General features: G+C 41.5%; 1 protein-coding gene across 2 annotated transcripts in view; it reads left to right on the forward strand.

Moving 5' to 3' along the window:
- EPHA3 (EPH receptor A3) overlaps nt 1–5,833 on the forward strand; it is a 351,028-nt gene extending 345,195 nt beyond the window's left edge. For both annotated transcript variants that reach the window (XM_083171936.1, XM_083171937.1), the window contains exon 17: nt 470–5,833. In XM_083171936.1, coding sequence (XP_083028062.1) covers nt 470–575 — 106 coding nt within the window. In that variant the 3' untranslated portion in view covers nt 576–5,833. The remainder of the gene's footprint in view (nt 1–469) is intronic.
- The last annotated feature ends 5,597 nt before the right edge of the window (nt 5,834–11,430 follow it).

An 11,430-nucleotide genomic window follows, 5' to 3' on the forward strand; every position in this document is an offset into this window, starting at 1 on the left:
TCGCACAGTGATCCTGCACATGTGTATAATCACCCATATGCAGAGCCGTACCATCAGTTCCCTGCATGAATATGCTGGGGACCAAAATTATGTTGAATCACCCCTATGTGAGGGCAGTGTGTGTGGTAGACTCCAAGCTTCAATGCAGCAGAGACTGAAGGATCTGCTGTCGTTCTCTGTATCACGCTATATAATATATGACTGGTTACAAGAAATACTAGGTCCAGCCTTTACTTCATAAAATATCTTCTACTTTTGGCAAGTACCAGAAGCAGTTACTTGTTTATTTACCTCTGTTGTTATCAGCGACTTTCACATAAGGTTGCATTGTGCATAAAAACTATTCGTGCTTTATTGACAAATTAAAGCCCCGAAGCCACCAATTATATTTAATGTGACAATTTAACATTTCTACTCTGCTTTAAACAAATCTAATTGGCCATTTGATCTTGTCTTTATTTTCCTCCAGCGATATGAAGACAGTCGGTGTCACAATCATTGGTCCCCGAAAGCATATGATGAGTACGATGAAACCTCAAGAACTCCACACAAAGAACGGACCTGTTAATGTGTAAAGCAAATATACAGGAAGCTGTATCTTCAACATATGGTGCAATTAAATCTGAACAAACTGAGAGGATGCTGTGAGGAGCTCGGACTTAATGTAAACCTCACACGTTCGGAGTAATAATGCCTTAAAATCTGAGTGAAAACTCTTCTACTTCTTCGCTAGGAAGGCTACATTTCTGGCAAATAAAGACAATGTGTAACGGTAAAGCTGTCAAAAGGCTGGAGGACATCGACCACGGATGGTCATCGGGATATGAACACAGAACATCGGGATATGATCACAGGGTACAGCAGGAGAAAAAGCCCACACGATTTGCAATACACTATATACAGTTTATTATCATTTTATACGAATTTCTGGAAATTAGGACATTTTATTATCCCTAAAGTGAACCTGTCATGAAAATGGTTTATGTTCCGTGTTAATATTATAGCATTCTATCCGGACTAGCAAGAGCTCAAGAATTGTATCTTTGTTTTTGTCCAGTCTAACCCAGGCTATTCTCAGTTGGTATTTCAGAGTAAATTCAGTTCTTCGGAAGCCTCAATTGCACTAGAAGGCAACTGGTACTTTGTCCTCAGAGTTCTGGATGATGAAAAATGACAGTTGGACAACTTGTCTTTGAAAAGAACCAACCTTTGTATTTCCTACCATGTTTGCTATTCCACTCGCCATGTCTGGTCATGGAGATGCACAGCTACCTATGGAAGTCATTGAGTTTGAAAGCTACAGTAAAGAAAGCATGGTCATTGGCATAGGCCGGGGTGTATACAGGATTGCTCTTCGAGACAGGAGATGTTTACACTGCAGGTGCTGTCAGGTGCATTTTGTTATGGAGTGTATCTAAGAAAATAGGCCGCTTTAGAAAAATCACCCTCATATACCTTAAGTGTAGCCACGAGGGGAAATTCAATTAGTCGTAATTTATGGCTGGCTATTTGATCCCCTGTGGCTATACAATAAACCCCAATGGCATCCCACAGGCTGCACTTAACAGTGGTTTTACCGTGTGCCGCAATCCTCTTAATGCAGAGGTCCGTGAACTTATCACAAATTCTATGGGTTTATGTCCATTAACACATTAATTTATTGGTCATTTAAGATGAGTATTGGGTGAAAAAGGGACTGGAATTGAATATCCTCAGGCATTAAAGGTTACTACCCTTTTTCACCCCACCCCGTTACTAATTGAATTCGGCCCTAAGACTGATTGTTAAAGACAATATATGTCAAATTCCCAAAATAAAATGCCTATGAAGTATAAGAAGCAATAATTAACTGAATTTTGCTATCAACCCATCCAGCGTCATCCCCAACTGAGAATTACCTGTGAATTAATGACATGGTTATTATTTTACCACTTTGCATGTCCTAGAGTCAGTATAGCAGAAGTCTAAACCGAACTCAAATCCTCTCTTTTGTGCATTTACAGCAGGATCCCTGGGGTGGGATGTGTTATATGCCCTTCACTTGTTTAATAGGTATTACAAAATTATAATGATGACGTACGACCAATATCTTCAGTCCTGCTAAGTTTCTGCAAGCGTACTTATAATTTGTCAAGGATTCCTGGAGTTCTTTTAAATGCAGTATTCTTTTGTATCAGTAGAACTATAGGTACATCAGCTAGTGGACAGTTTTCATATACTAGAGCAGTGGTTCCCAACATGGGGTACTAGTACCCCTGGGGGTACTCTGCAGACCAGTTGGGGGTACTTGAAAATAATATTGGTAATGGCGGAAGAAGAAAAAGTCTCTCAATGGCAAAAGAAGTCTACCATTGACATGGAGACGAACTACGTTGTGTCATTTCCGGTTCCATCTGCAGTGTCATCTGTGTCTCCTCGTGCTTTTGCCCAATCAGCAATCCACTGAGAGCTACCTGCAAACATCTGCCCCGCACTGACATGGGTGGAAGAAGCATTAATTTTACAGGCATTAGCGGGAACTCTGGAGACAATACACAGCCAGCGGCCAGACAAAGAGGGTCCTGATTCCTGAACATATACTAGTCCACGGCTACTCCTTAATATTAGGACACGCATACTGCTCACTTCCACTCATAAGTACTGTGGATATTTCAAATTGAGAGGAGGGGTACTTACAAATGAAAAGCCTAATCAAGGGGTACGGGAGAGAAAAAAGGTTGGGAACCACTGTCCTAGAGAGTGACATTATACAAAAAAACGAAAAACTTTTAATTTATTACCTTTTAATTCCCTGATGAAGCATCTGCATTACAGAATGTTGTTCTCCGAGAAGCGCAAATTATAAAAATGAAATGGGTGGAGATAAATTTGTGTTAGATGGTACAAAGTTATATGATTGGAACTCTGTTACCATTTTATACAGCAAATACACACAAGCCAATTTGGAGGGAATTAGGAAGTCCTTGGTTCAAGCATGACTCTCTTATATTAATTTAATTTAGTAAACAGCAATAAATATTCCCATAAATGAGAATAAAAGTAACTGATAGCCAGTGGTTTCACTAGAGTCGGTGTCAACCAGTGCAAATTAGGACCCAATGCACCTATTGCCTGAAAAAGGGAGTGGCCTTCCTGGGAACTGGTGTGGTCTGACAAGAAAGGGGCATGGCCTTCATTTTGGGGCCCTGGCCAGTACTCCTGAGATACTGGCGCTCCTCCCAGAGACTATCTCTGCACTGTGTAAATGTGGCATCTATCTACTTTTGGTGTCATCTGGTGGTGTCACGCGGTGCGGTCTACAGACCTGCTCTCTAGGCTGAGCATATTTGTTGCAGGTAAATGCCACCCCACCGAATGCACTCATGTGACATGCCTGCGTTTGCAAGGGTATACCCAGATTTGATGAGGCGATATTATTAAATACAAAACCAGGCATATTTCAAATTTTATATTATTCTCCCTTTAATTCCAGTGGCTAAAACAGCTGCTCATTTATAAAGCACTGCTTAGCAAATTTACCCCCCTAGTGTCAGAGATATTCAAGTTCTCATCCAGCGATAAGGCATTACAATTCAATCCAACCTAAATGCTAATTGTATACTCATTTCATTCATAACCTCACCTGCCATTGGAAATATTTAATTGTTTAAGACCAATTAGAAAACAATTATATAAAATGCTCATAATACCGTTTTCATGCTGCCCTCTGGATCTATGCTGCACTAAATATGCGCCTGGTTATCCTCCAAAGTATATAATCATTTCACGTTTCGTTTTAATTGTAGGCTCTCGGAATTTACTATATAATGAACATATTCTATTGTACGTAACAGGTTCACTTTAAATGAGGTCTAATTATTTTCAATACTGTTAAAGTATGTATTTGTAATAGCATGGTAGCCATTTTTGCAGGTTGTTATTTCAATCAGCTTCTCCATCATTGGTAAATTAATATTTATTTGTGGTTTTTTTTTATTTCTATAAGTACGTTTGGCTTTTGTTACCATATTTCTATTTTAATACATATTAAAATTCAGTAAAATACTTCCAGTGTAGCCTGTATGTGACAATGTAAAGAATCTCTAGAATTTAATAATCTTTTGAAACAAACAATTAATGTGCAGAATATTATGTTCCTACCTATCACTTTATTTGACTTCAAAGCCATGAATAGAATTTTAAAGGTTCCCTTTTAAAGATTATTCTATTATTCTATATAAAACTTAAAGCTGAGACAAATATTTTAATTTTTTTTTAAATAGAATATGGGGGGTATTCAATCCAGGGTGACGACTGTTGGTCCGTCTCGACAGCTGTGACCCTGGACTTTTTAGTTTTCCTTGACTGCATATCGGTAGGTGGGATTGAATGTCTCGCCTGCCGATCGGCAAAAAGGGAGTGTGGCCACAAGTTACGGATCGTGGAGATATGGCGGTGATCTTGACAATGCATGGCCGTTCTCCCCAGAACATGCCCTACAGCTTTAAAGTCGGGCCCATTCTTCCGAGATGCCTGTTCAATGCTGTCGGGAAAGACAGCATTGAATAGGTGCCCGCCGCTATTTCTGATGGGGGAAATAGCAGCGGGGATTGAATATCCCCCTATGTCTACAGAGAAGATTTTGGAAATATTGTCATCATGGTCCAAACAAACGGTTTACATATGTATCAAGCAATATCTGTTGTTTTTCTGTGCAGATTTATCAAAACAATTCATTCATTTAAACATTTTGTTAGCCATGTGGTTGCCTGCTGTTATTACAAGAAAATTAGAAAAATATAAAAATTCACACAAATTTTGTCTCTCTAAAATAAAAAAGTAAATAAAAAATAAAAAAGTAAAACACTTAAAAGGGATCTCCATACATACTTCTTCTACTGACCCAATTTAATAATGTCTGTAAACCATAAGATAAAATAAATAATAAAACTATAACAATTCAAGGTAACATACTATAAAAAAAAGTGTATAGAAATGTCCTTAAAAGGAAAAAAAATTAAGTCTAACTTGGAGGTCGAAAGGGGTAGGGGATAGTCTGTTAATTTATACATTGGTTTATAAATTTACGTTACTTAAAAAATATATACAAATACTTGGTTTTGGCTGTTTTTCTGGTAGCTTTACTGTGCTCTGTGCCGGCCACTCCCCCATGATGTCACGAGTCGTGATGTCATGCAGAGGGGGTGGAGCCACCACTGCCAGTAATGACAGCACTGCCCTGGTATTTATTTTACACCAGTAACTATTGTATAATCACCACACTAAAAATATGTCCAGCAAAATAAAAAATATGACAATAAAGACCGCTTCATGCACTTCAGCGCAAATCAAGTGCGTGTATTATGTTGTTACATTTTCATTGACAGATTTTCTTGTAGTTAATGTTTCAGCAATGTATTCAGTTTCCTGAAATGCACGTCATTAATTATCAGTTATAGAGAAAGGATGTTACAGCAGTTTATATAAAGTCATTTATTGTAGACCTCACTCCGTAGGTCGAAACTGTGTTGAAGCCTGCAACATGTCAGACTGCCACTTAGACCAATGTAAAATTAAATGGACTGTTTCAATTTTTCCCATAGCGCAGGGATTGTGTTCTTTATTCCTGTCTGCTAGAAATGATAATGAGCTTTTTAAACCACAGCGCTGGTGATTTATTCCATGAATTGGTATATAGTACCTTTATATACACTGTGTGCTTTCTCAAGGTCTGTAACTCTTCATATCGGAGGCATGGCGTTTCTGTACATAATGTATGTAGAACATAGCATTCAATTATTTCTACTTTTGGAGTACTAGATTTTTCACGGCCTTCACCACCATAAAGAGAACTTGGGAAAAAAAAACAAAACGAAACCAGAGTATTCATATTATTGTGTATTATGTTTGCCTGCATTTTAAAGGCAATTGACTTATTTATTTCTGTTGATATACTTAGTTTACGCTCTGTATTTAGCATACATTATGTGTTGCGTTGATTTGAATAATCTGCATTTATACGATTTGCTTTTCTTTTTCGTTGTTTTTTATTACCTAGTATTACTTTAGTTTTCACAATGTGCAATTTTAGATGGCCTCAGACTAATGTAAAATGATTTGTAGTGGAAACATTTATATTTTTATAATAAACTTGCTGAAAGTATTTTGACAGAACTGACCCGTGCGTTAATGGCTTTGGTGTGTTTTTAGATTTTTTTTTATTTTGGTACACAAAAATATACAGAGACAATATGGAAAGAGATCATAGCAGTCTATTATGTATTGAGGAGGGATCACATATATCTGCAAACAGTCCTAAAATTTCAGGTTCTGTCCTGGTTTCTGTTGACCGAAATATGCAACACCTTTTCTCAAAATGGGCAAAACCACATGCACTGCAGGTGGGGCAGATGTAACATGTGCCGAGAGAGTTAAATTTGGGTGGGGTGTGTTGGAACTAAAATGTAAATTGCAGTATGAAAATAATGCAGCCAGTATATGCCCTGCACAGAAACAAAATAACTCACTCAAATCTAACTCTCTCTGCGCATGTTACATCTGCCCCACCTGCAGTGCAAATGGTTTTGCACATTTTGAGAACAAATTTATACTGTGATCAGTGTGATGTGAGAAGAGGCCCTGTAATATTTAGGAAAGTAGCATTCTAGTGACGGTTGAGTTTAACTTGAATTGGTTCAAAAAAATTGTCATGGGGCTGGGTGGGGTACTGGTGGCCTGCAGTGGATCAAAAAGACTTCCTTCACACCAATGGTGGATGTATGGTCAGAAATCTTTACACTGTGCACTCATTGGCAATGTTGTGTGGGCCACTAGTAGGAGCTGGAGCTATCAACCAATCAGAAGTCTGACAACTATTCACTGTATGGTAGCCTTTAGCGAGAAGGTGTGTGAATGAGTATGTAGGGAGGACCCCGGTGCATTGTTTTGCATTGGGCCTGTTATACTGTTAAGATGTTCCTGCCTCTATACTGTCTCTGCTGGCAGAAGAAGGTACTGCAAAACTGGTACTTTCGCACCACTAATGGGATAGCTGAAAAACAGTGCTACTGTATTCTCTCTTGTTCTTCCAACATTTACAGGGCGTGATGTATTAAAATACATTGCCACGCCGCCGCAGCGATGCTAGCGTGTATGTATTATTAACATATGCGCCTAGCATCGCAAAGCAGTGATGAAGACACCCCCCGCGATACCTGAGATGTGGTGTGCGGGGGGTCTCCGTCACATCCCCGGCTCAGAGGCTGTCCCCAGTGCCTCCTCCTCCCCCCTGCAGCTGGAAGGACATATGGCTGTGACATACTGCTAGGGGGAGGGGGAGTTTGTTGGAAGACGGGGAGGGGGGTAGGCCCATAGGCTTCTATAGCGTATCGCCACCCAAAGGTGGCAATGCCCTGCAAAGACATGATGGCCGGGTATTAGTACATTTGAAAATGTGGTACAACCCCTGTTTAATCCGTTTTACCGCATTTGTCCCTTAGTACATCCTGCCCACACTCTATTGTTGCTGCGGCAGCTCATTCTTGTCTGTATTCTGGAATGTTGAGACCCTTTTTGGTTCTATTGTTGATTTTATTATTTTCCTAGGCCCCTGCTTTGCTTTTTTATGGTTGCAGAAAGAGATTTCCAGATCATTCCTACCCATGGAAAGCTGATGATCATTCCTACCCATGGAAAGCTGAAATTAAACACTCTGGTTCACCCTATCCACAACCCACAACAACCCCAACAACAAATCATTAGCACGCATGTTTAACACCCCCCCTCCCCCCCCCCCCCCCCCCAGCCTGACTGTACATTATGTTTTATTATTAGGCATATTGTTTATATTTGCATACTGCAGCATCTGTTCAACATTAAAGTCCCTAAAATAGAGAAAGTTTGTCAGACCCCTGTGGTTCTCTAATTCCAATGCTGTAAATTACTTAAATATACTGTTACTATCTGTACAAATAAAATAGAGGCAATGCTACCTATTTTGCAAAGCACCAGTAAAACATTCAACGCTACAATAAAAATATTACGCACCAGTTCCAGAACCTACAATACAGAGTTAGTGATTTGTGAGGGGATGGTTACAAGATCAACCATCCAGTCCGATGCTGACTACAAATGGAGAAAATTGATTACTGAGAAGCAATTGTTCTGCCAGGATTACTTACGACAGAACTGGACAAATGATATACAATCCGATTTACAATGTACCAGTAATGTGTGGACAGTAGACACTGGGGCTCCAGCATTTGGGATTAAATAGGTTAGGACAGAACCGAAATTGGAATTTAACTCCAAGTATTCAATTCACTGCCCTAAAGAGTTCCAGAGGCATACCAGATGTGGCTGTCGCATAAGTGTTGGGTTCACATCAGCCTCTAATAGTTATTTAATGATAAATTGTGTTATATTATAGTAAATATTGGAAATTCTGCACATATTTCCTCTCCTGTATTATGTAGAATCTATAATGTGTCCAAAACCATACTATAGTAGCATAGCACCTATTTGTCACTATGGGCCTAAGTTAGACTTGATCACAGGGCAAATATATTCTCAAAATGGGCTGAACCATGTGCACTGCAGGTGGGGCAGATGTAACATGTGCAGAGAGAGTTAGATTTGGGTGGGGGTAAGTTGAAACTAAAATCTAAATTCCAGTGTAAGAATAAAGCAGCCAGTATTTACCCTGCACAGAAACAAAATAACTCACCCAAATCTAACTCTCTCTGCACATGTTACATATGCCCAGGGCCGGACTGGCCATCTGGCACTTCTGGCAAAAACTTGTGGGCCGATTTTCTGCATCGCACCAGGCGGCCATGTCATTAGCATAATGACCTCATGACACGACCGCCGCACATCTGATCCGCCAGATCGCCCCCCTCCAGTCTGAGCAGCATGTGTGAGCCGCACGGTCAGTCCCCCCATTCTGCAGGAGGCTCTCGCTCCAACTAACATACTTCCGCTGCCCCTGGAAAGCCATCAGAATCCCCCAGCACAGGGGCGGAACTGCCGGAGACATTTGCCGCCGGAGTCCAGGCTTAAGCGGGCAACTGCTCCATTGTTCCCCACCTGAGTACGGAACACACAGCAGGAAGTTATATCCGCAGAATGGGACTGTCACTGTCCCGTTCTGTGGATATAACTTCCTACTGTGTGCGCTGTGCTCGTTACCAGAGTACAGATGTCCCCCTTAAAGCTTTCCTTTATACACCCCTGTCTGTCCGCCCCAGTCCCTGCACACCAAAACATTTGATGTACTATGTCAGAGGCAGAGCCCAGAGCTGTGGAGGAACACACAAAACTGCAGATCTCACTGGCAGTCTTGCCGCTCTCTGCAGCTTTGCATCCTCCTGGCTCCCGGAACCGGCTCGGGCTCCGGTGTTGATAAGGTGAGGAATGCTGGGGGGGGGGGGGGGAGAAGTCAGAACACCCCCACTGCTGTCCCTTCTCCCAGCGTGTGAGGCATGGATGTGATCTGGGTTCGGGGGAATAGAAAAAAGGTCTCCATTCATACGCTTCTCTCTCTTTCATTCAGTGCCTACTCTCTCTCTCTCTCCTCAACCCCCCTCTCTCCCTCTGCTCAACCCCCCTCTCTCTCTCTCTGCACGACCCCCCTCCTCTCTCTCTCTGCACAACCCCCCTCCTCTCTCTCTCTCTGCTCGACCCCCCCTCCCTCTCAAACGTGTGTCTCTCTCTCTCTCTCTCTCTCTCTCTCTCTGCTCGACTCCTCTCTCTTTGCTCGACTCCTCTCTCTCTCTAATCCCTCTCTCTCTCTTTCTGATCTTGCCTGGCCCCCCTCTTTTTTTACCCCTCTCTCTGTCTGCCCTGCCCTCTCTCTCTCTCATCCTTCTCTCTCTGTGCCTGCCCCCCCCCCCCCCCCCTTCCCTTCCCTCTTTGTTTATGGACACAAGTTTATCATTCCCATATCAGACATAAGGATTCAGGCTGTTGAGATATTTTTAACCATCTAGCTATTTACTGTAAATTATTTAGTTTAATTATATTCCAATTTCTGTTTATATACCTACCTTGAAATGGTATTAGAAAGTGTGTTCCATAATGTGTAATGGGCATTATGGTGTGTGCAAATGCCATAATGTGTAATGGGCATAATGGATTGATAGATTGGGAAAAAACTGTGTTTCTGCGTTATGCAAGTAATGGTTACAAAGATATAAATGGAAAAAAGAGAGAGCACTTGTTTTATGTCAATAAATTAATGTGCAAGAATGGTTTGAACTGCTGAGCATGGTACCTGTAATAAAAATTGGGTTAAAAAATATTTATAAAATATACAAGATATAAGGTGGATGTTTATCAGCTCTTTTCTGGATATTTTTTGTGGGGGTAGGCAAAGTCCGTTGGTGGATGAGGTTTCCGGTATTCTAAGCTTTCCCTATCATACCTTTGTGTCCTCTTCCGGACTTGTGGGAGGATTTCTGAGTCTCACTTTGCCGCTTGTCAGTTGTTACGCTGGCTTGCGGTGCGCGTTCTCTTCTCTCCGTCCCGGCTTCTTCGTTCTGACCGGAAGTTCGGCTGTGAGCGCTTCCGGCCGGCGATTCTGCAAACCAACGCATTTCGCGCAAAGCTCTTTGTCAAGGATGCTCTCCTGTGCTTGCTTCCCTCTATTTAACTGCTGAGACACATGGTTACCGCCCAAAATTGACCAATTTCCTGTTCCCAACTTCCGTTTTAAATAAAGTTGTTTTTTTTTTAAATGAAGAAAAAAAACAAATAAATAGAGGGAAGCAAGCACAGGAGAGCATCCTTGACAAAGAGCTTTGCTCGAAACGCGTTTGATTGCAGAACCGCCAGGCGGAAGCGATCACAGCCGAACTTCCGGTCAGAACGGAGAAGCCGGGACGGAGAGAAGAGACCGCCCGCCGCAAACCAGCGTAACAACTGACAAGCGGCGAAGTGAGACTCAGAAATCCTCCCACAAGTCCGGAAGAGGACACAAAGGTATGATAGGGAAAGCTTAGAATACCGGAAGCCTCATCCACCAATGGACTTTGCCTACCCCCACAATAAATATCCAGAAAAGAGCTGATAAACATCCGCCTTATATCTTGTATATTTTATAAATATTTTTTAACCCATTTTTTATTACAGGTACCATGCTCAGCAGTTCAAACCATTCTTGTACATTAATTTATTGACATAAAACAAGCGCTCTCTCTTTTTTCCATAATGGATTGATGCCTTTTCTGATGCCAATCTTCCTTTCCATGAGGCCACGCCCCATTTCCAGGGTCCCGCCTCCTGTAGGTGGGCATGTGTGCTCAAAATGCCAGTGCTAATTTCTGGTCCCAGTCCGGCCCTGCATATGCCCCACCTGCAGTGCACATGGTTTGGCCATTTTGAGCACAAATTTGTCCTGTGACCAGATCTCAATTAGGCCCTATGTTTGTACTATGTGAAACGTGTATGGTT

This window comes from Crinia signifera, chromosome 2 (assembly GCF_055691185.1).
Source record: "Crinia signifera chromosome 2, ASM5569118v1, whole genome shotgun sequence".
NCBI lineage: Eukaryota > Metazoa > Chordata > Amphibia > Anura > Myobatrachidae > Crinia > Crinia signifera.